Here is a 26,994-nt window from a genome sequence, read left to right on the forward strand (position 1 = left end):
TAGCAACTCAACATCACCATGATATCTTTATTGCATTTTACAAAAGCCTTGGGCAAAATGGATTGGGGGTGGGTGGGTGGACATAAACTGGTCTTTCACCACAAATGGTTTGAGAAGCACTGGGCTTCCTGAGTGACGGCGTGGAACAGAGATGTCCCTTCAACCTGGAGTGCTCGGCTGACCCTTATGAGAGCGAGTAACAATGTTCAGTCTTCTCTAAGCCACTAGCTGCATCATTGGTGGTCTCTTGGTTGGAGCCATCTAGCGCTGCCCTCCCTGACTCAATCTTACAGCAGTGTTCGCGCGTGCGCATGTGTGTGTGTGTGTGTGTGTGTGTGTGTGTGTGATGGGGCAAGAGTGTCCATGCGGCATTGTGCCCATCAGCGGAACCCCGCAGGACCCCTAAATGTGCACCGAGGAGGGGAAGCTGGGAACAAAGTCTGCTATATCCATGCTGTGGAGTACAGAGCTATAATTAAAAACTCTCTCCCAGGCACGCTTCCTTATGGATCTTCTGGGAAAGGGGGAATTGGGAGAGAGGGCAAGTTGCAGAATAAGCGTAGAGTATGAGAAACTCTCCAGTGTGTCCGTACATATATGCATGTAAACATGCAGGAAATGTCGGGAAGGATCTTCCGGGAAAGGGGGAATTGAGAGGGGCCTAGAGAATGGCTAAAAGGAGCTTTTATTTTATTCCTATTTGTTTAATATTTTAAAATGAGAATTATATTCATGTTTTGCTTGTGTATTTAACAATAAATTTAAAAGCATATAAAATAGAGAGTGTTTATGTGTTGTTAATAATAATACGACACAGAATAATTCCTCACTCGCTGGTTTGGTAGACTCGCATAGTGGTTTGGGTTTCCTGCTTTTTAACGTGCCCTCGGTTTCTGGCCCCCTCGCTCCTGCCCTCAGTTTCACTCAGCTGCTCCGGGACCCTCCACTTCCCTGAGGACCCCATCGTAGCACTGAGTAGAACGACTTTCAGAATGGGATGCATCATTCAGTTGTTTGATTCCACGTAGGCCGTGAGTGTTTTCGGAAAAAGTCCTATGGAGAATTCTCATTTTTGCCAGGATGAAATAAAGCAGAACTTCCAGGAGGAACTATGTCCCAACTTGTATACAACTGTTTCTTTGAGAAATCATCTCTGATCTTGAAATAATAAAGAATGTAACACATGAAGAAAGGAACCAAGTTTCAGGGAAAAACAAGGCTCTTAAAACACATTTGATCTCGACTAAACACCCTTCACACCAGACTTTATAACGTGCTTTAGGGACATAGTTGCTGTCACAAGGACTGCTATAGTAACTAAACACAAAGATTTTCTGAGATTTGACCAAACTGTTTATCCTAGGGACAAAGTTCCTTCTGCAAAACATGCTACTGAAACTTTTCTTCCGAAGTCCAGTGGGCTGCTTGAAAAGCGTCAGGCATCATGCAGCTGCTGGCGTAAAGCCTGAGAGCACATGGCGCGGGAACCCGAGAAACAGGTGCCGGCAGCTAAGACCATGGCCCCTGTCGCGGAAGGCCGGCCCTGACAGTCGGAGGGTGAAAGTGGACGACAAAATTATAATAACAGTAGCATTCGGAGACAGAGTTCCAAATTCTTCTTGAATTTGAGAAGTTCACTCCCTGATAGTGACAGTTGGCCAAATGCATCTCCCACACCTTCCTGAAGTTCATCCTCCAGGCACCTGCCAAGTCCGACCATCTCCAAGCAGGATATCCTGCTACCACCACCAAAGTGGCTGTCCTGGAACACACAGAGGCCTGGAAAGAGTTGGATCTGGCCGGGTCTCCTGCTCCCTCTAACACGCCAGGGGCTCCGGCACCCTCCCTCCTGCCCTTGGCGCCTCCCCCCCACCCCAGCTCCCCTGGGCCCTCCTCCTTCCCCAGGGTGTAGGGTCCTGCGCTTCCCCGGCCTCCGTGTCTCCCCATCCGTAAAGGGGACCATCGGCGCCCAGCTGGGGTGGCGGTGGTGGGGCGTGAGCCAAGGAGGTGCTGCAGGGGGTGGGGAGCGGGCGTCCCCTGCTCCCCAGCCCCCCGAGACCCATCCTGACGGCCAGCGTCCGCCTCCCAGCCCCCGGAAACGTCCCCAACCTGAAAGTGCTGCAGGATCCTCTGGGCGCACCAGTCCCCCAGCTCCGCGTAGTTGCCCGCCAGCTCCTCGTCCGCCTCCCCCAGCTGGTCCACGAGGTTGAGCAGCAACATGGGCACCGCCATGGACTCTGGATGCATGGACTTTGGATGCATGGGGGCCAGGCGGGCACGGGGAGCCCCAAGCAGGTGGTGACTGGGGCCAGCCGGATAACGGTGTTATTCCTTGGCCTGCAGGGAGGTCAGGAGGCTGCTGGGACATGTGGCATCGACTGACGATTCCGGAACTGCGCTGTGAACCCTGCATCTGCCCAGTGAGGGTCAGAAAGAACCAAGGGGAAGAAAGTAGTCTCCCTGTGTGTGGTTAGATTATAGAGTTTAAATCTGGAGACAAAAAATGGAGGAAACAGGCCCCCTGCAGCCCCGCAGGCAGTGGGTCGCAGTGAGTCGCAGTGGGTTGCAGTGAGTCGCAGTGGGGGGGGGGCACCCCAGCTCCTTTCTGGATTGATTCAGGCTGCAAAACCAAACGCTCTTCTTCTCCTGGGCCTCTTCGCCTGGCTTGGCTCAAGGAACAGAAACCGCTAAACTCTGTACAGTGCAGCCTTGACAAAAATAAATGAAGTCTCAAAGAGCGCACATACACATTCAAGGATAACGTGCGTCCACCTTTTGGGTAGAAGAGGTCTAGTCAACCCACGACTTTCTATGCAAAAGTACTATGATGGGGGCCCGTGCGGTTACCACTTACGGGTCAATGCACGTATTCTCGGGCTTATGGTAACCAACAAGCGATTCCGTTCAGAGATCCAGTAGCGGCGACTGGACGTGGGTGTGAGGTCCTTACCCAGTGACACCAAATGGCGGTAGTTCTCCAGCAACACTCTCTTGTAGAGGGGATCCTTTGACTGAGGTCCAGAAGCTTCCATCCTGTCTTGATGAAGTACACGGGCACGTCTTCAAACGATACCGGCACCTAAAGTGAGAAATTCCTGGGGCTGCAGGGGAATTCAGCCCCATGGGTCACAGGATGGGCGGGCGGCAGCCAAACATGGGGTGGGGGTGGGGGTGGGGACTCAGAGAACTCAGCAGCTAAGGGGAGACTCGGGGTTGCCAGAGCTGTGAGGCTGGGGCATGATGAGGGGGCGGACGGAGACGGTCAGGCAGCCCCGCTCACCTTGGGTCCGGCCTTCAAGAGAATGGCTGCCATCGCGGGGGTACATACAAGCTCAGGGGATTGGCAAAAGCCAAGTGCGAGATGAGGCCCGCCCTAGTCCAGCACCACCTCATCCAGGTTAGGTCCCAGTCACAGCTGCTGGCGCGCAAGACTCGAACACATCTTTCTTGGGGGACACAATCCAACCCATAACACTTTCCCAGACTGAGCTGCCGCCCTCTCCCCTCACCTGGGCGGTGGGCCGCCAGACAGGGAGTCCTGCCCACCTCCGGCGAGCCTTGGCTTCCTCTTTCTCATTCCTTTCTTCCCATGGGGGCAGGACCCCTGCACCCCGACTTTCCAGCCATCCCCGGAAGCTCCACTGCTGACCCCTTTTCCTCTCAGGTCAGGGTCCTCACAGAAAAACTCCCAACACACACATACCACTCCACCTGTAAACAACCTCAGTGTCAAGGAACAGAGGAAGACCAGGCTAGCGAAACGCGCTATGGAGGGAGCCACGATAGCTAGGGGAGGGGTGCTCTCTGAAGGAGTCACGTTCAGGCTGAGAGCCGAAGGCTGCGGGTCAGCAAAGAGGGTAGCAGGCTAAGGGCATGGCTCATATCTGGCCCTTGGGTGGGCCCAAGCCGGGCGGTCCCGGGGCTGAGACTGGGGCCGGGGTGGGGGTGCAAAAGGGGAGAGACCACGTGTGTGCCTTGGGGACAGGAGGCAGCGGGGGCTCACACCAAGGGCAGGAAGAGTCTGTCAGGGACAGAGCGGGCAGTGTCTGATTCCTCCGCATCGGCTCTCAGTGCCAGGAAACAGCGGGGCCGAAGAAAGTTTGCTCCAAGGATGTGCTCCGCACCCAGCTGGAGGCCAGAATGTGCAATTCCCCGGTGGGGAAGCGGAAGAGCCAGGCAGTGGCTGGTGGGGAGCGGGCCCAGGATGCTTTTGCTGCATGGGTGACTCCAGCTTATTCATGCTACAGGAGAGAGGATGGGGGGACGGGGTCCCGGAGCATTTAAATTGCCGCAAGGTCCCTTATCGCCAGTGACGAGCTGTCAACCAACACTAGCCCAGAAGAAATAAACTCATGCGTCTGATGAAGACATTTACATTAATCAGATGGAAAGAATCCCTTAAGGCGGAGTGGACGCGAAAACCGCCGGGTGACACGCCTCGGAGGCGTGGATAGCCGCACGATGTCAAGATGTCTTCCCCTGCTTACCGCTGGTCCCGAGACAGAAAGCTAAGCGAACGGCTGCTGGACACAGGTCGGACAGCCCTCCTGTGACGATGCCACCCCAGGGAGGGCACAAGGCTCTTGCCAAAGCTGGACCCAATTCTAGTGCAGCCTTGTGCCCCCACACCCGGTTTATAAAGGATACTGGGGACAGAGGGACCACTTAAAGACACTAGCTACAAGGGAGCAACCGGCCCAATCTAGAAGGTGGGCTGTTCCCGGTCCCCTGCGTGTCTCAGCGCCAGGGGGAAAAGACGAGGCCGGGGAGAGAGGCTGCTTCAGATGAAAAGATAACCAGACGGCCAATGGTCAAGTGTAACAAAGTCCTTGATGAGATGCTGGCGTGAAGGAAAGAGGAGTCAAAGGCAGTGGGGGCCTGGAGGGTGACTGTGCAGAGGCTCTCAGACGACAGCAGGAGCCCGCGCCGGGCATGGGTTGGATGGATAACGGCCCTGGGTCATGGGAGGAAATGTCCTTCCTTCTTGAAGCACGTAGGGAGAAAATGGTATGCACGCTTCCTGTAAACTATTTCAGCAGAAACAAAGGAAAGGGAAAAGGAGGGAGAGAAAGAGAGAGCGAGAGAGCGAGAAAAGCAGGGAGCGAAGGATAGAAGGACAAAGGGAGGGAGAAACCGAGAAAGAGAGAAACAAGCAAACAAGGCAAGCTGGAGGCCGCCGCTAGCCCCGGGGGGTGGGCACCTGCGCTGCCTTAGACTGTCCTCTCGATTTCGTCTGTTTGTTTGCTTGCCGGTGTTCAAAATGAAAAGGGAGGGGCACCCGGGTGGCTCAGTCGGTTAAGCCTCCGACTTGGGCTCAGGTCAGGATCTCACGGTTCGGTTCGTGAGTTCGAGCCCCGCCTCGGGCTCTGTGCTGACGGCTCGGAGCCAGGAGCCTGCTTGGGATTCTGTGCCTCCCTCTCTCTGTGTCCCTCCCCTGCTTGCGCTCTGTGGCTCTCTGTCCCTCTCAAAAATAGAGAAAGATTTAAACAAAATTAAAGAAAAAAAAAAAAAAAAAGAGGCAGCCAGTGGGCTTCCGTGCTGGTGCCTCCAGAAGACCAGGAGATGGGGCTATTTCCCCAGGAAAAGAACACAGAACACAAACTCCAGGAAAGGCAGGAGGCGACCCCACACAGGAACTGGGATCAGGAACTGGGGCTTCTTCATCTGTGAGGAGGAGTGGCGCCAGGCCTCTTGCCGTCAGGCTTCTTCCTTCCTGGCGGACTTCCTCTGAGGCCTGGCACTTCCAGACCCCGGCTGCCTCCTCCTGGCTCCGGCAGCCTTCCCTGGGGACCTCAGCGCTTGCAGCCCGCTGGGTGGGTCGGCCCCAGGGCCCTGGGCCTAGGGAGGCCGCAGGTCACCCCAGGGCCTTCCACGCTGCTCCACCCAACAAAGCCCTCTAAGGATCATCTGAGGATCAGCCTTGCAACTGGGGTCTCCCCTGTCCTGGGCGGTGGGGGGCGGGGGCGGGGCAGAGGCTGAACTGATGGTAAACAGGGCCACCTCCTAATGGGGTTCTGTCCTTGCCTGCTCACGGCCCTCCCCGGGGTGCCCATCTGACTCAGAGTAGACCCATGTGGCCCCTCCTGGCCTCGCCCTGCCCCCCTCCCACCTGCTTGCTCCCTCTGCCCCTGCCACACCGTCCTCTGCGCATTCCCTGCCACACACCAGTCCACTCATACCTCAGGCCCTTTGCACTGGTTGTTCCCTCCGCCCGGTACACGCTCTCATCTCCTTCAAGGTTTTCTGAAATACCTTCATCTACTCAGACTTGCGACCCAACCCCTCACCTCCTTCCCTCTGCTCTAGTTTCCCCAGGGCACTTACCACCGATGAACACACTCTAGCATCCTTCATTTAAGATGTTTGCTGTCCTGTCGTGTGCGCCCTGCCACTAGGCCTGGACCCACGTGGGGCGAGTTTTGCCATTTTCTTCCCTGCCATATCGCCAATGCCTGCAGGGGCCTGGCCCGCAGGGGCTGCCAGGCACACATCTGTGGGACTGGAGGACTGCGGGAGCTCCTTCCCCGCTCAGCTCGCTCCCTCCCTCTCTTGATCTTGCGGGCCCTCCATCCCACCCCTGGCTTCCTCTTCTTACACCTTCTTCTGGGGAGCTCCTCACCACCAACGGTCTCACCAAAGGGGGGGCACCACCGCCCCCCGCCCCCTTGATAGCTAGCGGCCAGGACACGTCTGGGACCCTTACCGCCTGTGCCTGCTGAGTTCGCCAGGTGCCCCTGAGCAGGAGTGCCGCCACCTCGAATTGCCGGCCTGCCCAGCGCGCGCGCACACACACACACACACACACACACACACACACGGGCGCAAAATCCAAACTTACCCTTCCGGGGGCTCCCTTGCCAGCTCCAGGATCAGAGGCGAATGGCAGTCGATAAACATAGGCTGCTTTCCAGGGGCCCTCTCCCTCGCCCCATGGCCACCTGCCTGCCGAGACGCCCCCCCCCCCCCCCCGCCTCCGCAGGGTCCCGCTCTGGGCCGCCACAGCCCTGCCAGGCCGGCATACTGGGGCTCCGCGGGCCGCTGCCAGGCTGTCGGTCCTAACCCCCGCCCCCGGCAAGCCCAAGGCCAAGGCTGCCGCCTCCGAGAAGCCCTCGGGGACAGCGGCCCCAGGAGATGGCGGGATTCCCCGCCCGGTCTCGACCTGGTACCTGGGCGCCGCTCTCAGGAGGCGCGTTCTGCGAGGCTGTCCGTCCTCTTCTGTCTAGAGCCAGGAGCAGGGCCTGGAGGTGGGCGGGGAGCGGGCGGGGCCGGGGCGGCAGCGGCGGCGGTGGCGGCGGCGTGGGAACCAAGCGCGGCGGGTGGGGGGCATGGAGCATGCGCGTCGCAGCGGGAGGGCGGCTGGGCCCCGCGCCGGTCCCAGCGCGCCCCACGGGGGATCTGGCCTGATTGCCAGGGCACCCCGGGGCACTTCTGCTTCCCATCTGGGCTGCTTCCAGGACTTGAGTAGCAGTGGCCGGCCCGCCGTGCCCCCCCCCCCCCGCCGCCAAGGGGCCAGGGGAGGGGCGGCATTGGCCGAGCACCTCCCGTGGGTCAGACCTCGGGAGTTTTGAGTCCATCCAGTCATCTGTTCATCCATCTGGGATCCATGGGATGCTGTGGGGGCACCCAGTAAGAGACCAACGCACTTAAGCCAGGAGGGCAAAGAGGAGAAAAGGGGGTGCACTGAGGGGGGACCTTGGGGAAGTCCGTGCGCAGACAGATGAAGGAAAGAGCCGCACCCGTTTTCCATCTGCCGCCCCTGCCCCCCAGACCCTTTCGTGACCACTGAGCTGGGCTGCAGGTTGGGCACCGGGCTCTCCATTTTCCGACAGGTCACCGTCCACGTGGCAGAGCCAGGATTGGAATCCAGGGCTGACTCCGGACGCATGCTCCACTGATAATGGGTTACTTGAGGTCAGGACTATGAAAGAGGCTGGCAAAGAAAAGCAACGAGGAAGAACCGGCGAACTGCGTGTCTCACCCACCCAGCACCCCCCTAACACCCCCCTCCCCGCCCCCCCCCCCCCCCCGCCGGGGCGGGGGGCTGGGAAGTGAGTATGAGGTGGGCACCCTTTCTGCCTCTGAGCGGTACCCCTCCTCACAAAAGCAGAGCTCGGGCATCTCTTGTTTTCAAATGGCCCTAGGCCCTGGCCAGGAGAGCCTTGGTCTGCAGCCAGAGGCCTTCAGCTACTTACCCCTGGCTCAGGGGGAGAGCTGGGACACTCACTCAGGGTACTTGTGGCTGCAGGGAGCAGGCCTCGCAGGAGGCCAAGGGCAACACAGCTTTGGGGGCCCTTCCCCGGAACAGAGGCAGAAGAGTCCCCTGTGGTCCTTCGCTGCGGGCTCTGACCCTCCCCCGGGGAGACTGGCTGGGCAGGCCTGGGCCTGGGCTCTTGAGGTCTAGTTGGGTGTACGGTGGCCCCTGAAAAGATGTGTCACATCCTAACTCCTGGAACCTGTGACTGTGACCTTTTTTGGAAAAAGGGTCTTTGCAGGTGTGATGAAGTTAAGAATCTGGAGGTCATCCTGGGTTCTCCAGGTGTGCCCTAAATCCAATGACACGGGTCCTTGTGAGAGACAGAAGAGACACACGGAGAGAAGCCCGCACGGAGGCGTAGACAGGGGATGGAGGCGTGCGGCCACCAGTCCAGGAATGCGGAGAGCCCCGCGAGACCCGGAGAGGCAAGAAAGACGCTCCCCTGCTCCCAGCTTTTGGAAGGAGCGCAGCCCTATTAACACCCTTAAGTTTGGCCTTCCGGCCCCCAGAGCCACGAGGGCGTGCACTGCTAGAGGTTTAAGCCACCTGGCTCGTGGCAACTCACGGCAGCAGCCCCAGAAAACCCACATCCCAGGGAATGGGCTGAGCCTGCTGAGGGAAAGGGACTGGGCCTCTCCGCCCCACATCGGCTGGCAGTCATTGGATGGCGGAGGGTGGGACAGACTCAGGGAAGGTAGCCCCTTTGGCCCGGAACATTCAACCTTTATGGAAGGATGGGCGTGAGAGCAGCAGGCCAGGAGCAGGTTCTAGGAGTGCGTGCCAGCACCCACTGTGGAATGGTTGTAACAGGGCTGCGAAAACAAAGAAAAGAGAGACGATGTGTCATTGTGTTCGACCGTTTGGGCTTCTCACGTCGGCGGTGGTGGCATTACTACACTTAGCCTGGACAGCGTCAGAATGCCTAAAGCAGAGGTGATAGACCTACGAAGAGAAACTGGTAAGCCCACCGTTGTAGCAGGAGGAAAATTTCCCTTCTAGCCTTTTTTCAAGTTTTTTATTCCCAAGAATTTCAAACACACGCCGAGCCCGAGCCCGGAGAGCGTAATAGGACAGAAGTCTGTGGACGCCCCGGTCGGCTCCAACAGTGATCGGCACAGGGCCGTCCTGCTCCCTCTCTCCTCCCATGTGCCTCCCCTCATTGTGGGAGGAGGGTGAACCTTCCTGGAGAGAGGCAGCCTTGCCCACTGCAGGCAGGGGATGGTGCCCTGAGGGCAGCAGGTCCCAGGGACCCCAGTGGGGAAGGGGACTGAAGAAGGAGTCCAGGGGAATCTAAGTCATCAGTGGAAGTGAGTGAACCTCTCGCTGGGGAGGGTGGGGTCTGAGCCAGGTGCAGGGAGGCCAGGCCCGAGGAGGCCGTGGGGCAAAGTCGCAGGTGGCTGGCCTGGGGTGGTGCCTGCGGGAGGACGCCACCCGTGCCCCCCATGCCACCTACGCTGTGGCCGACCTGCTCTGCCAGCCCATTCCTCCCATGGAGGAAGGCGGTGCGGGGCCCGTGCAGGGCCTTGACACCAACTGAGGGTGACAGACAGAGCCCGGGATTGACATGGGAGGTGAGCTGGTTTGTGGACAGATGGACAGCACAAGCTGTTTCTATGCAGGTCCCCGCACCTGCGCACCCCTGTGGTGAAGGTGGCATGCATGGAGCGGAGCCTGCGGGTGGAGGAGGGGGCGGTCCAAACCGTCCTGCTGGGAGACGGGGCGGGGGGGGGGGCCCTGGGGTGTGCGGTAGCTGGGAATGCGCGTGGCAGTCAGCGTGCCGGGTCACGGAGGCTGCTCCTTACCCGGCGCCAGGGTCAGAACACTGAGTGGCTCGTGCGGGGGGAGATGTTATGTCACATGGGGGGCCAGTCCTCATACCCTTGGGGTCCCTGAGGTTTGATGGGGCGCTCGTAGCGAGGATGGTGGGGGCAGTGGCGTCGGGCTTGGGTGCCAGGAGGGAGCAAAACCCTCCCTTCCAAACAGCCCACCTTGGCCTTTGTGGGCTTGAAGCTCAGGCTGGAGCTGGGGCTTTGCCGATGACGGCATTGCTGCTCTGGCCGCTGAATCTCCCAGAGGGGAGCCAACACTTTTCCTTTGCTGTCCTTCCTCAGTGTGGCCACCACGGTCCCTCAACTGTCCCTTCCAGTATGGCCACCCCGTCCCTTCACTGACCCTCCCAATGTGCCTACTACCACTGTCCCTTGATGCCCCCCCCCACACTCTGTGTCCTTAGGTGCTACACTGCCCCAAGAGCCAGCCTCCTTCTTAATTTTTTTTTTTACATTTATTTTTGAGGGACAGAGGGAGACAGAGCACAAGTGGGCGAGGGGCAGAGAGAGAATGAGACACAGAATCCGAAGCAGGCTCCAGGCTCCGAGCTGTCAGCACAGAGGCCGACGCGGGGCTCGAACTCGTGAACCACGAGATCATGACCTGAGCTGAAGTCGGACGCGCAACCGACTGAGCACCCCCAGGCGCCCCGACCCAGCCTCCTGGTAGCATCGAGTCTTGGCTCCGGAGTCAGGCTGCTCTCTGTGTTCTGGGGAAGGTCTGTCAGCAGCAGTTGGGACCACGTGCTTCCTTGACCCTGCCCGAAGAAAGAGAAGCCCTCCTCCTCACACAGAATGTGAGTCCTCTCCTCCCACCCTGCTGGGCCTTGTGGGTGGTGGGCTGCCCAGATCACTACTAGTTGCCCTAGGGATGCCATGCGCCGCTGGCCGTGGACCAATCAGACCTGCCTCTGGATTTGGGGATTGGGGGTTATCATGCCCTGAGCTGTGTGAGGGAGGGACAGACACTGAAACAAAAAAGGGGGTCCTCAGAGCAAAGAAGTAAGGGCGAATGGCTGCTGGGAGAGCAGCCAGCAGTGTCCTGTCTCCAGGCATTCCTTTGGGCGGCAAGGGCTGTGGCCAGAAGGGTCACCAATCATAGGGACCTGCGAGAGCTATCCAGCTTTTCCGAGGTGTGCTGGCGGACGGGAGGCCCACCTTCCAGCAGCCTAGGGCAGCTACTCAGCCTGAGGTCGACCTGCAGCCAGCTGCACCTCGCCCCCCACTGCCTGTTCCCACTAGGGGCCCGTCCCCAGGCCTGTGTGTACACTTGGGAGGAGGGGCAGGTGAGACACGTCTGTAGGTGGACTCATCCCCGGGCCACCTGGAGCTTTCCATAATGCCCCACTCTTTCCCTAGCCCAGACGTCTCCTCAGAGTCCCTGCCCCTTCTATCCAGCTGCATTCTAGACATCGCCACTTGGATGCGTGCAACTCACATGTCCAAAATGCAACTCACGCTTTTCTGCCCAGGCTGGTGCTCTCCCTGAGCCCCCAGCCACAGTGAATGGAATCCCCATGTGAAAGGCCCAAAATTGAGGATGTGTGCCTTGTTCACCTTGAACCTGGGGCTTGAACTCAGAAACCGTGAGATCATGACCTGAGCTGAGGTCGGACGCCCAACCGACTGAGCCACCCAGACACCCCAGGGAGTCTTTCTAAAGAAACATGACAGTGGAAGGAAAATTTGATTTTTTGGTTAGAGATGAAGAACGCCAGAAATGGTAAACATGTAGGCAACTATTGAAGAATACTTATTTGCTCTCAATATCTTTGTCACACGTATGACCATGTCGAGTAGAAACTATACTAGCGTATTGTAGGCTTTATAATAGAGGTAGACGTAACACATATGGCAACTACAGCATGAGGGATGAGGTAGAGGGCGAATGAATCTATATGGTGGGAAGGTTCTTACGTTTACGTAAAGTGGTACAACACTAACCTCAAGTAGACAAGTGAACGGTTAAGGGTATGCGTTGTAGTCTGTAGAGGAATCACTGTAAAAACAATGCAATGCAAAATGATAGCTGCCTAAAAAAGCCGTAGATAAGTTACGGTGGAATTTTAAATAATTCATTATCTCAGGCAGGAAAAGGGGAACATAGGAACAAAAATAGATGGACAGACAGTGCTACAGACTGAATGTTCGTGTCCTCCCCCAAATTCACATGTTAAATCCCAATCGCAGCGAGTTAGGAGGTGACTTTGGGAGGTGATTAGGTCGTGGGGAGGAGCCCTTGAATGGGGTTAGTGCCATCCATCATAAGAGAGGCTCCGGAGAGGTCCCTCACCCACTCCTGTGGACATGGGCAGAAGATGGCTGTCTGTTAACTGTGAAAGCGGGCTCTCACCCGACACAGAATCTGCCAGGACCTTGATCGTGGCCTTTCTAGACGCCAGAGCTGTGAGAAAGAAATAGTTTGTTGTTTATAAGCCACCCAGTCTGTGATATTTTGTCACAGCAGCCTGATGAGCAGACTGAGACGGACAGTAAGAAGACACACCTAAATCCAACCGTTCAAAAGGTATAGTCAAAGTTAACGGGTTAAACACTGCAACTGCAAGGCACAGATTGTCAGAATGAAGAAGGAGCGAGGATTTTGCTGTCTACAGGAGATGCAATTTGAAAATATGGGGCGCCTGGGTGGCTCATTCGGTCGGGCGTCCAACTCCGGCTCAGGTCATGATCTCGCAGTCCGTGAGTTCCAGCCCCGCATCGGGCTCTGTGCTGACAGCTCCGAGCCTGGAGCCTGCTTCGGATTCTGCGCCTCCCTCTCTCCCCGCCCCTCCCCCGTTCATGCTCTGTCTCTGTCTCAAAAATAAATAAACATTAAAAAAATTTTCTTAAAAATAATAAAAATAAGGACTCCGATATGTTGATAGTGAGAGAATCCCACATTATATAGCATGCAAATAGTAAGCCTAAGAAAGTGGGAATGGCTCTATTAAATTAGACAAAACATATTTAAAGGCAAGACTATCGCCCGACATAAAAGGTAATGATGATGTAAGCATCAATTAATCAGGAACACAGAACTGATAGACTTCCTTGCAGCCAATAAAAGGGCTGCCAAATACATGAAACAAAAGTTGACAGAATCCAGAGAAAAACAGACTTTCCCACAAGTATAGGTGGAGATTTTAACATGTCTGCCTCAGCAGTTGAAACAGCTAGATCCGAAATCAATAGAAATAGAGAATATGTTTGTGACCTTACCAACCACCACAGAAAGCCACCTCTGAAGGAACTCTGCCCGATTCGCCACGATGAGCCCTGGGTCTGCAGGTCTGTCCCTCCGACGCCACCGCCTTGTCGGGAGGCCATCGTAAGGGTGCAAAGTGAAGGCGGGGAGCCTTCTGCAGGCTCCGAGCCTTGGAACCTCGAGCCCCCACGGCTCGCGAGGCCCAGTCGCTACAGTAACATTTTGCCTCCTCACGTGCTCTCCTGGTCCAATCATTTGCTCCGTAAAGAGCGCGTCGCCGAGAACTTTCTAGCTTCTCGGCCTGGGGGCTTCTGGGAGAGCTGGAAGCCCGCGTGGCCTTCGCACCGAGTGCTTGGGAGAGGCGGCCACGCAGTTCCCGGCTCTGCGGCTGAGGCGAGTTCTTCAGACCCTTGTGAGTGGGAGCGTGGGGTCGGTCCCCCAGCTGGAGAAGGTAAGAGGGTGGGCGCGGGCCGTGTTAGCACCGGGGCTTCGGAGTTCCCGGCTGCGTCGGGTGCGGGTGCCCGGGCGGGGAGCCGAGGTGGGTGAGGATGGCCGGAATAGAAGGCTCGTGGGGGGGGAGGGTGCCCCGAATAGAGGCCTCGTGGCCCGAATAGAGGGCTCGCGGGGGGAGGGGGGCGGTGGCCGGAGTAGAGGGCTCGTGAGGCGGCGCCGGTGGCCGGAGTAGAGAGCTCGTGGTTGGGGGGGAGGGGGCGATGGCTGGAGTAGAGGGCTCGTGGGGGGGGCATAAGCCTGAATAGAGGGCTCCTGGGGGGGGCCCGTGGGCCGAATAGAGAGCTTGTGGGGGGGCGCCGGTGGCCGGAGTAGAGAGCTCGTGAGGGGGGGGACGGTGGCCGGAAAAGAGAACTCGTGGAGGGGGGGGTGTGCGCTGGTGTCCGGAATAGCGGCCTTGTGTGGGGGCTGTGGCCGGAATAGAGGCCTAGTGGCCGAATAGAGGTCTCGTTGGGGGGGGGGGGCGTTGGGCGGAATAGAGGGCTCGTGGGAGGGCGTTGGGCGGAATAGAGGGCTCGTGGCCCGAATAGAGGGCTCGTTGGGGGGGGGCATTCGCCTGAATAGAGGGCTCCTGGGGGGGGCCCGTGGGCCGAATAGAGAGCTTGTGGGGGGGCGCCGGTGGCCGGAGTAGAGAGCTCGTGAGGGGGGGGGACGGTGGCCGGAAAAGAGAACTCGTGGGGGGGGGGTTCGCGCTGGTGTCCGGAATAGCGGCCTTGTGTGGGGGCTGTGGCCAGAATAGAGGTCTAGTGGCCGAATAGAGGGCTCGTGGGGGGCGGGGGGTCGTTGGGCGGAATAGAGGGCTCGTGGGCGGGCGTTGGGCGGAATAGAGGGCTCGTGGCCCGAATAGAGGGCTCGTGGGGGGGGGGGCATTCGCCTGAATAGAGGGCTCGTGGGGGGAGGGGGGCGGTGGCCGGAGTAGAGGGCTCGTGAGGCGGCGCTGGTGGCCGGAGTAGAGAGCTCGTGGTTGGGGGGGAGGGGGCGGTGGCTGGAGTACAGGGCTCGTGGGGGGGCGGTTGCCTGAATAGAGGCCTCTTGGGGGGGGCCGATGGTACGAATAGAGGGCTCGTGGGGGGGGCATTCGCCTGAATAGAGGGCTCCTGGGGGGGGCCCGTGGGCCGAATAGAGAGCTTGTGGGGGGGCTCGTGGACATAGTAGAGGGCTCGTGTTGGGGGGGGCCGTAGCCGGAATAGAGAACTCGCGGGGGGGGGGGGTGCGCTGGTGTCCGGAATAGCGGCCTTGTGTGGGGGCTGTGGCCGGAATAGAGGCCTAGTGGCCGAATAGAGGTCTCGTGGGGGGGGGGGGGGGGCGTTGGGCGGAATAGAGGGCTCCTGGGCGGGCGTTGGGCGGAATAGAGGGCTCGGTTGGGGGGGGCATTCGCCTGAATAGAGGGCTCCTGGGGGGGGCCTGTGGGCCGAATAGAGAGCTTGTGGGGGAGCGCCGGTGGCCGGAGTAGAGAGCTCGTGAGGAGGGGGACGGTGGCCGGAAAAGAGAACTCGTGGGGGGGGGGGGTGTGCTCTGGTGTCCGGAATAGCGGCCTTGTGTGGGGGCTGTGGCCAGAATAGAGGCCTAGTGGCCGAATAGAGGGCTCGTGGGGGGCGGGGAGCGTTGGGCGGAATAGAGGGCTCGTGGCCAGAAAAGAGGGCGGGGGGGGGGGGGGGTCCGGAATAGAGGCCTCGTGAGGGGGGGGACGGTGGCCGTAAAAGAGAACTCGTGGGGGGGGGGTGCGCTGGTGTCCGGAATAGCGGTCTTGTGTGGGGGCTGTGGCCGGAATAGAGGCCTAGTGGCCGAATAGAGGGCTCGTGGGGGGAGGGCGTTGGGCGGAATAGAGGGGTCCTGGCGAGAAAAGAGGGCTGGGGGGCTGTCCAGAATAGAGGCCTCGTGAGGGGGGGACAGTGGCCGGAAAAGAGAACTCGTGGGGGGGGGGGTGCACTGGTGTCCGGCATAGCGGCCTTGTGTGGGGGCTGTGGCCGGAATAGAGGCCTAGTGGCCGAATAGAGGGCTCGTGGGGGGGAGGGGTGGGCGGAATAGAGGGCTCGTGGCCAGAAAAGAGGGCCGGGGGGGGGGGTGTCCGGAATAAGGCCTCGTGAGGGGGGGGACGGTGGCCGTAAAAGAGAACTCGTGGGGGGGGGGGTGCGCTGGTGTCCGGAATAGCGGCCTTGTGTGGGGGCTGTGGCCGGAATAGAGGCCTAGTGGCCGAATAGAGGGCTCGTGGGGGGCGGGGGGTCGTTGGGCGGAATAGAGGGCTCGTGGGCGGGCGTTGGGCGGAATAGAGGGCTCGTGGCCCGAATAGAGGGCTCGTGGGGGGGGGGGCATTCGCCTGAATAGAGGGCTCGTGGGGGGAGGGGGGCGGTGGCCGGAGTAGAGGGCTCGTGAGGCGGCGCTGGTGGCCGGAGTAGTAGAGAGCTCGTGGTTGGGGGGGAGGGGGCGGTGGCTGGAGTACAGGGCTCGTGGGGGGGCGGTTGCCTGAATAGAGGCCTCTTGGGGGGGCCGATGGTACGAATAGAGGGCTCGTGGGGGGGCATTCGCCTGAATAGAGGGCTCCTGGGGGGGGCCCGTGGGCCGAATAGAGAGCTTGTGGGGGGGCTCGTGGACATAGTAGAGGGCTCGTGTTGGGGGGGGCCGTAGCCGGAATAGAGAACTCGCGGGGGGGGGGGGTGCGCTGGTGTCCGGAATAGCGGCCTTGTGTGGGGGCTGTGGCCGGAATAGAGGCCTAGTGGCCGAATAGAGGTCTCGTGAGGGGGGGGGGGCGTTGGGCGGAATAGAGGGATCGTGGGCGGGCGTTGGGCGGAATAGAGGGCTCGTGGCCCGAATAGAGGGCTCGTTGGGGGGGGGCATTCGCCTGAATAGAGGGCTCCTGGGGGTGGCCCGTGGGCCGAATAGAGAGCTTGTGGGGGGGCGCCGGTGGCCGGAGTAGAGAGCTCGTGAGGGGGGGGACGGTGGCCGGAAAAGAGAACTCGTGGGGGGGGGGGTGCGCGCTGGTGTCCGGAATAGCGGCCTTGTGTGGGGGCTGTGGCCAGAATAGAGGTCTAGTGGCCGAATAGAGGGCTCGTGGGGGGCGGGGGGTCGTTTGGCGGAATACAGGGCTCGTGGGCGGGCGTTGGGCGGAATAGAGGGCTCGTGGCCCGAAGAGGGCTCGTGGGGGGGGGCAGTCGCCTGAATAGAGGGCTCGTGGGGGGAGGGGGGCGGTGGCCGGAGTAGAGGGCTCGTGAGGCGGCGCTGGTGGCCGGAGTAGAGAGCTCGTGGTTGGGGGGGAGGGGGCGGTGGCTGGAGTACAGGGCTCGTGGGGGGGCGGTTGCCTGAATAGAGGCCTCTTGGGGGGGGCCGATGGTACGAATAGAGGGCTCCTGGGGGGGGCATTCGCCTGAATAGAGGGCTCCTGGGGGGGGCCCGTGGGCCGAATAGAGAGCTTGTGGGGGGGCGCTGGTGGCCAGAGTAGAGAGCTCGTGAGGAGGGGGACGGTGGCCGGGAAAGAGAACTCGTGGGGGGGGGGGGTGCGGGCTGGTGTCCGGAATAGCGGCCTTGTGTGGGGTCTGTGGCCAGAATAGAGGCCTAGTGGCCGAATAGAGGGCTCGTGGGGGGCGGGGGGCGTTGGGCGGAATAGAGGGCTCGTGGCCAGAAAAGAGGGCTGGGGGGCTGTCCGGAATAGAGGCCTCGTGAGGGGGGGGACGGTGGCCGTAAAAGAGAACTCGTGGGGGGGGGTGCGCTGGTGTCTGGAATAGCGGCCTTGTGTGGGGGCTGTGGCCGGAATAGAGGCCTAGTGGCCGAATAGAGGTCTCGTGGGGGGGGGGGGGCGTTGGGCGGAATAGAGGGCTCCTGAGCGGGCGTTGGGCGGAATAGAGGGCTCGGTTGGGGGGGGCATTCGCCTGAATAGAGGGCTCCTGGGGGGGGCCTGTGGGCCGAATAGAGAGCTTGTGGGGGGGCGCCGGTGGCCGGGAAAGAGAACTCGTGGGGGGGGGGGTGTGCTCTGGTGTCCGGAATAGCGGCCTTGTGTGGGGGCTGTGGCCAGAATAGAGGCCTAGTGGCCGAATAGAGGGCTCGTGGGGGGCGGGGAGCGTTGGGCGGAATAGAGGGCTCGTGGCCAGAAAAGAGGGCTGGGGGGGGGTGTCCGGAATAGAGGCCTCGTGAGGGGGGGGACGGTGGCCGTAAAAGAGAACTCGTGGGGGGGGGGTGCGCTGGTGTCCGGAATAGCGGCCTTGTGTGGGGGCTGTGGCCGCAATAGAGGCCTAGTGGCCGAATAGAGGGCTCGTGGTGGGGGGGGGGCGTTGGGCGAAATAGAGGGCTCGTGGCCCAAATAGAGGGCTCGTGGGGGGGGGGGGATTCGCCTTAAGAGAGGGCTCCTGGGGGGGGCCCGTGGCCCGAATAGAGAGCTTGTGGGGGGGCGCCGGTGGCCGGAGTAGAGAGCTCGTGAGGGGGGGGACGGTGGCCGGAAAAGAGAACTCGTGGGGGGGGGTGTGCTGGTGTCCAGAATAGCGGCCTTGTGTGGGGGCTGTGGCCAGAATAGAGGCCTAGTGGCCGAATAGAGGGCTCGTGGGGGGGGAGGGGTGGGCGGAATAGAGGGCTCCTGGCCAGAAAAGAGGGCTGGGGGGGGGGGGGGTGTCAGGAATAGAGGCCTCGTGAGGGGGGGGACGGTGGCCGTAAAAGAGAACTCGGGGAGGGGGGGGTGCGCTGGTGTCCGGAATCGCGGCCTTGTGTGGGGGCTGTGGCCGGAATAGAGGCCTAGTGGCCGAATAGAGGGCTCGTGGCGGGGGGGGGGGGGGGGGGGGGGGCGTTGGGCGGAATAGAGGGCTCGTGGGCGGGCGTTGGGCGGAATAGAGGACTCGTGGCCCGAAGAGAGATCGTTGGGGGGGGGGCATTCGCCTGAATAGAGGGCTCCTGGGGGGGGCCCGTGGGCCGAATAGAGAGCTTGTGGGGGAGCGCCGGTGGCCGGAGTAGAGAGCTCGTGAGGAGGGGGACGGTGGCCGGAAAAGAGAACTCGTGGGGGGGGGGGGGTGCGCTGGTGTCCGGCATAGCGGCCTTGTGTGGGGCCTAGTGGCCGAATAGAGGGCTCGTGGGGGGGAGGGGTGGGCGGAATAGAGGGCTCGTGGCCAGAAAAGAGGGCTGGGGGGGGGTGTCCGGAATAGAGGCCTCGTGAGGGGGGGGACGGTGGCCGTAAAAGAGAACTCGTGGGGGGGGGTGCGCTGGTGTCCGGAATCGCGGCCTTGTGTGGGGGCTGTGGCCGGAATAGAGGCCTAGTGGCCGAATAGAGGGCTCGTGGCGGGGGGGGGGGGGGGGGGGGGCGTTGGGCGGAATAGAGGGCTCGTGGGCGGGCGTTGGGCGAATAGAGGCCTCGTGCCCCGAATAGAGGGCTCGTGGGAGGGGGCATTCGCCTGATTAAAGGGCTCGTTGTGGGGGGGCTCTTGGCCATAGTAGAGGGCTCGTGTTGGGGGGGGCGGTAGCCGGAATAGAGAACTCGCGGGGGGGGGGGGTGCGCTGGTGTCCGGAATAGCGGCCTTGTGTGGGGGCTGTTGCCGGAATAGAGGCCTAGTGGCCGAATAGAGGGCTCATGGGGGGGGGGGGCATTCGCCTGAATAGAGGGCTCGTGGGGGGGGCGCGTTGGGCGGAATACAGGGCTCCTGGCCAGAAAAAAGGGCTGGGGGGGGGGTGTCCAGAATAGAGGCCTCATGAGGGGGGATGGACGGTGGCCGGAAAAGAGAACTCGTGGGGGGGGGTGCCCTGGTGTCCGGAATAGCGGCCTTGTGTGGGGGCTGTGGCCAGAATAGAGGCCTAGTGGCCGAATAGAGGGCTCGTGGGGGGGGGGCATTCGCCTGAATAGAGGGCTCCTGGGGGGGGGGGCGTTGGGCGGAATAGAGGGCTCGTGGCCAGAAAAGAGGGCTGGGGGGGTTGTCCGGAATAGAGGCCTCATGAGGGGGGCGACGGTGGCCGGAAAAGAGAATTGTGGGGGGGGGGGGGGGTGCGCTGGTGTCCGGAATAGCGGCCTTGTGTGGGGGCTGTGGCCGCAATAGAGGCCTAGTGGCCGAATAGAGGGCTCGTGGGGGGGGGGGCGTTGGGCGGAATAGAGGACTCGTGGGCGGGCGTTGGGCGGAATAGAGGCCTCCTGGCCCGAATAGAGGGCTTGTGGGGGGGGGGGCAGTCCCCTGAATAGAGGGCTCCTGGTGGTGCCCGGTGGCCAGAGTAGAGGGCTTGTGGTCGGGGGCGGGGGGCGGTGGCCGGAACAGAGTCCTCGTGGCACGAATGGAGGTTGGGGAGACGGTGGGCATGCTTCCGGGTGAGGGGAGAACTAACGCGGACGCCCGTGGCGGTGTGGGAGCGGGGCGGGGGCACCCGAGGGAAGGAAAGATTCCACAGTGTCGGAGGCCCGAGAGGAGGCCTGCTGGCTGAGGGGCGTCTGGTTGGGCGCTCCAGTGGGGCTAATATCTAAGCTTGTGAGGAGCAGGTAAGGAGGGCTCCCTGGTGCCAGAGGCTGGAGGCCTGAGGGGAGCACCGCTGGGGAGGACGGTGGCGGGGACGATTCCCTGGTGGGGTGGTGAGAGGGCAGGGCTGGCCGCTGGGCGGTGGCGGCTAGCTTCGGGGGCTAGGGGGAGAGAGCTCCTGACCACTGGTGTCGGGGGTGCGGGAGAGGAAGGGTGCCCGGTGCTCAGACTGGGTGGGAGGACTAACGGCTACTGGGAGTGGCGGAAGGGGAGGGGGAGGAGCGCCCTGCTGAGGTGGGGGGGATGGGGAGGAGCCTAGGACTGGGGAGGCGTGGGGGGGGGGGGAAGCTACCGGGCTCTGCGCGGGGGAAGGGGGAGCGGGGAAAGAAGGGCGCCAACTGCCCCTGGCAAGAAGGGGGCGCCCGCTCGGGTTGTGTGCGTGTGTGTGTGTGTGTGTGTGTGTGTGGGAAGGGTCCCTGCTGGCAGGCGCTGGTGGGAGGACTCCTCGGTGTGGGGAGGCTAGAGGGGGCGGCTAAGGTGGGTGCGCGACTCGGAGGGCCACAAGGGAGGGTGACTGGCTGAGGGTGTGGAGAGCAAGGGAGCGAGGGGTAACGGTTGGGAGGGGGGACGGAGAGCTCCGGTTGTGAGGAAGTGGGAGAGGAAGGCTAATGTCTAAGCGTGTCGGGGAGCCCTGCTTCCAGGGACTAGATGGGTGCTGCCACCCTGCTGTGAGCCTGGGTGCGGGGAGGGGGATGGGCTGGAAGGTACTGCACTGACTGGCCCAGGGTGCGTGGGGGAGGGGTTCTGGGGGGGGTACCGGGGGGGGGGGCCTCGGGTCGCCTCCGAGATGGGAGATGGAATAAGGATTCTAGCCGTGGGAGGGGCAAGACCTTGTCCTCCACAGAAAATACAGATTCTTTACAAAAGTGCTTTGCACATTCACCCAGATACATCATATGTTGGGCCATAAAAAAGTCTCCATGAGTTTTAAAGGATTGTGTTTTTACATAATAAGTTCTCTGGTCACAGGGGAGTTTTATTTAAAATTAGTAACGGTAACGTATTTTTAAATATTTGGAAACTCGTGGCTCAAAGAAGAAAGCACGAAGGAACTTGGAAAATATTTCAAACTGAATAATAAACCCAAGACTTACTGAAATTATTGGGAGGCAGCTAAAGAAGCAATCAGAAGAAAATGTATTGTTCTAAATATTTATATTAGAAAAGAAGAAAGGCATAAGGTCAATGACCTAATGGTGCATTCAAAGAAACTATAAAAAGAATAAAGTAAATGCAAAATTAGCTGGCTGAAAAAATGCTGTAACTAAGAAAAGAAATCAGTACTAGAAAGCAAATTATCGAGACATTTAACAAAGCCATATGTCGGCTTCTGTTTTTAAGAGAGACACAAGGGGAGCCTGGGTGGCTCACCGATTAAGTGTCCGACTCTTGGTTTTGGCTCAGGTCATGATCACACGGTTTGTGAGTTGAAGCCCCACAATGGGCTCTGTGCTGACAGTGCAGAGCCTGCTTGGGATTCTCTCTCCCCCTCTCTCTCTGACACTCCCTAGCTCTCTCTTTCTCAAAAATTAGTAAATAAACTTAAAAATAATGTAATGTTTTCATTTGAGACAGAGAGAGAGAGGGAGGGAAACTGAGCGCAAGCAGGGGAGAGGCAGAGAGAGAGGGAGACACAGAGTCTGAAGCAGGCTCCAGGCTCAGAGCTGTCAGCACAGAGGCCGACGCCAGGCTCAAACTCGTGAACCAGGAGATCATGACCTGAGCTGAAGTTGGACGCTTAACCGACTGAGCCACCCAGGTGCCCCAAACCTAAAGAAAATTAAAAAAAGAAATTTTTTTTTGAGAGAGAGAAAGAGGGAGGGAGAGAGAGAGAGAGAGAGAGAGAGAGAGAGAGAGAGAGAAGGGATGGGGGAGGGGCAGAGAGCAAGGAAGACACAGAATCTGAAGCAGGCTCCCACCTCTGAGCTATCTGTCAGCACAGAGCCCGACATGGGGCTTGAACTCATAAACCATGAGATCATGACCTGAGTCGAAGTCGGAGGCTTAACTGAGCCACCCAGGTGTCCCCCCCCAAATTTTTTTTAAAAGAGAAACAAAAGTGGTAAAGCCCTGTTGAGTGTAATCAAGAAAGAAGGAAGGGAACACTACCAGTATCAGGAATGAAAGAGGGCTATCCCTATAGATCAGACAGACATCAGAAAGAGAAGGGAGAGAATATTATGGAAAAATGTACATAAAAAATTTGAAACCTTGACATATTCCTCGGGAGAAACAGCAATTCTTAAAGGTGATGCCAGAAAAAAAAAAAGAAAAGGTGACTAGCTCTGTATCTAGTAAATAAATTAGTATAGTATCAAAAAAGTTTTTGGAATATCAAACAAAACAGGAGGAGAGGCAGAGGGGGCCACCAGTGTGAGGAGGATGGGCTTGGCTGTGCGGTGAGGGGGGGGGCGCTGTGTGCTCTGGACACACCCTTCGCCCCTTTGCACTCACAGGCTGGGGCTCACGCTGCGACAGTCTGTGCCCCTCTCCAGTCATTTCTCTCCACCCTCAGGTTGTGAGCAGTGGCGATGGCAGTGGCAGTGCTGCGTGACTGGTGCAGGTGGATGGGCGTGAATGAGCAGCGCTCGCTGCTCATCCTGGGCATTCCCGACGACTGTGAGGACCAGGAATTCCAGGAGGCCGTGAAGGCTGCCCTCCAGCCCCTGGGCAGATACCGAGTGCTGGGCAAGGTGTTCAGAAAGGAGTTCAGATCCAAGGTCGCCTTGGTGGAGATGGCTCAGTATTTAAACCGAAGTGTGATCCCCCGACAAATACCAGGCATGGGAGGACCCTGGACTGTGGTCTTTCTGCCCCAGGCCCCGGAATCAGAGTCAGAGGATACACTCAATTTCCTTGCACAGACCCAGAGGCAAGCAGGGGTTGCCCTGGCAGGCGAGGCAGGAGCTGGGGATGGGGCAGGAGCTGGAGGCAAGGCAGCTTCTGGAGGCCAGGAAGGAGCTGGAGGCGGGGCAGCAGCTGGAGGTGAGGAAGGAGGCCAGGCAGAAGCTGGAGGCCAGGAAGGAGCTGGAGGCGGGGCAGCAGCTGGAGGTGAGGAAGGAGGCCAGGCAGAAGCTGGAGGCCAGGAAGGAGCTGGAGGCGGGGCAGCAGCTGGAGGTGAGGAAGGAGGCCAGGCAGAAGCTGAAGGCCAGGCAGGAGGGGAGGCAAGGTCTGGAGGCGGGGCAGGAGCTGGAGGTGAGGAAGGAACTGGAGGCAAGGCAGCAGCTGGAGGCGGGGCAGTGGCTGGAGGTGAGGAAGGAAGTGGAGGCAGGGCAGCCTCTGTGGGCCAGGCAGGGCCTGAAGAGGAAGCAGGAGAGTCAGATGAGGAGGGAGCCGCTGGGGACGCAGGAATTGCAGGTTTGTTAGGATCTGTGAGTGTGGCAGGAGCTGCAGGTGAGGCGGGACCTGCAGGTGAGGAAGGAGCTGTGGGTGTGGCAGGAGCCATAGGTGCGGGAAGATCCTGGACCCAGCCTTGGAGCCCGGTCTGGCAGCCTGTGCTGGAAAACAGGGCCTCTATGAAACTGAGAACCTTTCCTGGAATGGAAGAGCCACACCGAGAAGAAGAGTCCTTTGAGAGCTGGCTGGATCACGCCAGCGACACGCTGTACCTGTGGTGCCACATCACAGAAAGGGAGAGGAGGAGGAGGCTGATGGAGAGCTTGGGTGGCCCCGCACTGGATCTCGTGTGCGGCCTCCTGGCAGAAAACCCTGACGTCCCTGCACAGGATTGCCTGGCCGCGCTGGTCCAGGTGTTTGGGAGGAAGGACACCCCCACGACCGCATGGCTGAAGTTCCTGACCTGTGGCCAGCGGCCCCAGGAGACTCTCTTTGTCTATGTGATTCGCCTGGAAGGCCTGCTGCAGTCGGCCGTGGAGAAGGGGGCCATCCATCCCAACCGTGCGGACCAGTTACGCGTCCGGCAGGTGCTGATGCGGGCCCGCCCCAACGAGATGCTCGAGAACAAGCTGAGGAAGATGCGGCTGGACAGGAGACCACCTGGCTTCCTGGGGATGCTGCGGCTCATTCAGGAGACCGAGGCATGGGAGGCCACCGCAGCTAGGAGTGAGCACTTGCAAGTGGAAGAGGGGGCCCGTGTGGGCACCGGAGGCCTGGCCGCTGCCTGGGCCAGTGGAGAGGTTGCCGAAGCCTCCCCAGCCAGGGAAGATGCTTCCCAGGCTGCCCTGGCCAACCTAGGGGCCAGTGAGGCCGTTCCTGGCAGTGCCGAAGCTGATACGGCTGCTCCTGAAGCCCATGATGTCGCCAGGGCAGCCCTCGTCCCTGAGGAGGCCCCCAAGATCTTCCCTGCCACGCAGGAAGATGAAAATGCTCCCGCCTCTGCGGGCCTAGATCAGGCAAGGCCCTCAGAGGCCCCTGGGGGCCCCACCCCTGCCCAGATGGGCAGTGCTTCCAGGGAGGGCCCGGGAGGTCCTGGCTGTGAGCCGGAGGGCCTCGCCCAGGCAGGAGACCAGGAGGCTGGGGAGCCCTTGGAGGAGGGGCCCAAGCCCATCCCAGAGGAGTCGGGAAACGAGGACGGGGCTGGGGAGGTGAGGCCCCCCAAGTCCTCCTCGGGCAAATAGGCTCAGAAGGCCCAGGGGCCCCCTCTCCTCTCAGGCAGCAGCGCTCTGGAGGCAGGGGGAGGCCACGCCAGGGCAGCAGCCTCTCCCCACATGGAGGCAACAACCCACCCAGCCCAAATTCCCAGGACCCCATCTTCCCAAGGCACCCTGGCCACCACCATCAGCCCTTCCAACGGACCAGGATGACCATACTTGATGCAGAGTGGGGCAGGGAGAGGTGCCCCCTCCCATGGCAGCTCCACCCCAGCCCCAGCCCCATCCCCAGCCCCAGCCCCAGCACGAAACCCTGCCAGTCCAGGCAGCCAGCCTGGGAAGCACCCCTGAGTGGCTGGCCCTAGCCTAGGTGAGGGGCACCTGAAAATGTGTGCCACCCACACTGGCCTGGAAGTTGTTAGGGGCCGTCTCAAGGGTGCCGGCCCCTCGGGCCGCCCAAGAGGGGGACCCTCATTCACTGACCCGTGGAGCACGTCACTCCACACTCTGAGAAGCCCACTTGTGCCTCTGTAGGCCCCTTAGTGACCCCCCCCATGTCAAGTGGCACCCCCAGCTCCCCCTACACGCACCCTAGTTACCATTCCCGTGCAGAGCCCTGAGGTGTGCAGGAGCCCGCGGCGGGTGTCCTGGCCTGACGCAGCAGCCACCTCTCAGCCCCGGGTGTGTGGCACGAGCTTCAGTGCGAGCCCAGGCTCTGCTCGCTGTCGTGCGGTGTCGTGAGCTCAGCCCATGCTTCCTCGGTGTAGGTTTAGGCCAACTGCTGCTTGTTCTTGTGGAGATGTGTGTGTGTTCTTATCTGAGCAGCCGCCCCCACCCCACCCCAGAGACCTCTTGAGCCCAGTCCCAGGAGATGGCGGGAAGGACAGAAGGCATGGTTGGTGCTCACCCCATGACCTCAGGAAGGAAGAACTGGACCAAGGACAGAGGTGGCCTGTGAGAGTCTCCACGGAACTGTGCTCTGATGTACCACTCTCTTGCTACTTGTGACTCAGTTTCTTCGGCTTGTCCAAGTGTCCCCTGCTGAGTTTTCCAGTGTCCTGTGACTGTCCTGTGTAGGCCATAGGGCAGGACCAGGCCCCAGCATGTCAGCAAGAGGGGAGGGTGCCCTGGCTAGCATCCATCATCCTGGCCAGAGACTGTGGGGCCCTCAGGAGGGGAGACTATGGGTGGATGCCATCATGTTGGGGCAAGCAGAGGCACCTTGTTTGGGACCTGAAGAGGAGGGGAGCCACGACCTGTGGGCTGTAGTACCTGTTAGACATTCTTCTCTATGTTGTCATTACCTCTCTTCAGTGGTTTCAGTAAATGTCTTCAATAAAGTGCATTGAATGTTTCAGCCGAGTCTGGCCTCTGCTGTGGGCAATTGAAGGAAGGGCCTACTGGTATAGGAGTGGGGTCAACAGTGGCCTGGTATCCCGAGTTGGTAGTGCGGTATGGTGGAAGCATGGTCCAAGATAGGGTATGGGGTGCCTCATGTGTAAAATTTGTCACCACACAGGAAACAGTGGCTTATGGATCCTGTAAGGGAACTAAGTAAGCTAAATTTTGTCCATCAATAGGAGTCTGGTGTGTGCCGGCAGCAGCTCATTTAATGTCCTGAGCATACACTGAACGCTATGGAGATAACTAGGCAAGACACTGAAAGAAGGAAAAAAAAAAAATATATATATATATATATCGAGGGAAGAGAGAGGGACAGAGTGTGTGAGTGGGGTAGGGGCAGAGATGGAGGCACAGAATCCAAAGCAGGCTCCAAGCTCTGAGCTGTCAGCACAGAGCCCAAGGCAGAGCTCAGCTCAGGAACTTCAGGATCGTGACCTGAGCAGATGCTTAACCGATTGAGACATCCAGGAGACCCAACAGAGATATATATTGAGTAGCTCCTGGTTTTATTCTCATCAACTCAGTCTCTGCAATTAATGTTCTAGAGCCTTCACGATATGTTTGGAAAACAAGGAGATTCTGGATTGGGAAGAAAAATGGTAGAGATTCCAGCACTCCTTCAGGAGTCTGGGCAGCCTGGACACAAGTCTGGCTTCCTGCGTGCGCTCCTTACTGGCGCGCGTCTGTTCGCGTGCGCTTATTGGAGCGAGACAGCGTCTTCTGTGCGCCTGCGCACTGGGCCGAGCGCGGTGAAGCTGGTGTGCGCCTGCGC

At 60.0% G+C, this 26,994-nt stretch overlaps 2 protein-coding genes across 15 annotated transcripts; one reads left to right on the forward strand and one right to left on the reverse strand.

The window, feature by feature from the left end:
* Positions 1-15,010, reverse strand: LOC123383329 (homeobox protein engrailed-1-like). Of its 14 annotated transcripts, XR_006592917.1 has the most exons (9): positions 13,303-15,010; positions 7,167-9,066; positions 6,839-6,861; positions 4,004-4,241; positions 3,547-3,711; positions 3,281-3,446; positions 2,951-3,079; positions 2,110-2,708; positions 1-1,762 (listed from the first exon to the last, which is right to left on the reverse strand). XR_006592917.1 is itself a non-coding variant. In XM_045050568.1 (6 exons), exons 2-6 carry the CDS (start codon positions 4,059-4,061, stop codon positions 1,510-1,512), a joined length of 870 nt encoding a protein of 289 aa, XP_044906503.1. In that variant the 5' UTR covers positions 4,062-4,241; positions 6,839-6,934; the 3' UTR covers positions 1-1,509. The 14 variants fall into 14 exon arrangements, 7 of the variants coding, with proteins under 7 accessions (XP_044906503.1, XP_044906506.1, XP_044906501.1 ...); XR_006592918.1 differs by lacking the exon at positions 3,281-3,446; XR_006592916.1 differs by having other exon boundaries at positions 2,951-3,442.
* On the forward strand, positions 13,602-26,175 carry LOC123383285 (paraneoplastic antigen Ma6F-like). Its single transcript, XM_045050399.1, has 3 exons — positions 13,602-13,739; positions 22,784-23,300; positions 23,403-26,175. The coding sequence occupies exons 2-3, from the start codon at positions 22,800-22,802 to the stop codon at positions 24,843-24,845; spliced, it is 1,944 nt and encodes a 647-aa protein (XP_044906334.1). The 5' UTR covers positions 13,602-13,739; positions 22,784-22,799; the 3' UTR covers positions 24,846-26,175.
* Positions 26,176-26,994: the final 819 nt, after the last annotated feature.

The sequence above is a fragment of the Felis catus genome, chromosome X (assembly GCF_018350175.1).
Source record: "Felis catus isolate Fca126 chromosome X, F.catus_Fca126_mat1.0, whole genome shotgun sequence".
In the NCBI taxonomy this organism is placed as follows: Eukaryota; Metazoa; Chordata; class Mammalia; order Carnivora; family Felidae; genus Felis; species Felis catus.

Excerpts from the sequence above, each read along its gene's own strand:
- LOC123383329 (XM_045050565.1), bottom strand. The coding sequence starts at position 7,439 with ATGGGAAGCAGAAGTGCCCCGGGGTGCCCTGGCAATCAGGCCAGATCC. Across the intron at positions 3,080-7,166 it reads CTCCTGAGAGCGGCGCCCAG|GTGCCGGTATCGTTTGAAGA; the intron begins GTACCAGGTCGA and ends TTCTCACTTTAG. Across the intron at positions 2,414-2,950 it reads CCGCCATTTGGTGTCACTGG|ATGCAGGGTTCACAGCGCAG; the intron begins GTAAGGACCTCA and ends CTCACTGGGCAG.
- LOC123383285 (XM_045050399.1), top strand. The coding sequence starts at position 22,800 with ATGGCAGTGGCAGTGCTGCGTGACTGGTGCAGGTGGATGGGCGTGAAT. Across the intron at positions 23,301-23,402 it reads GAGGCCAGGAAGGAGCTGGA|GCAGAAGCTGAAGGCCAGGC; the intron begins GGCGGGGCAGCA and ends GAAGGAGGCCAG.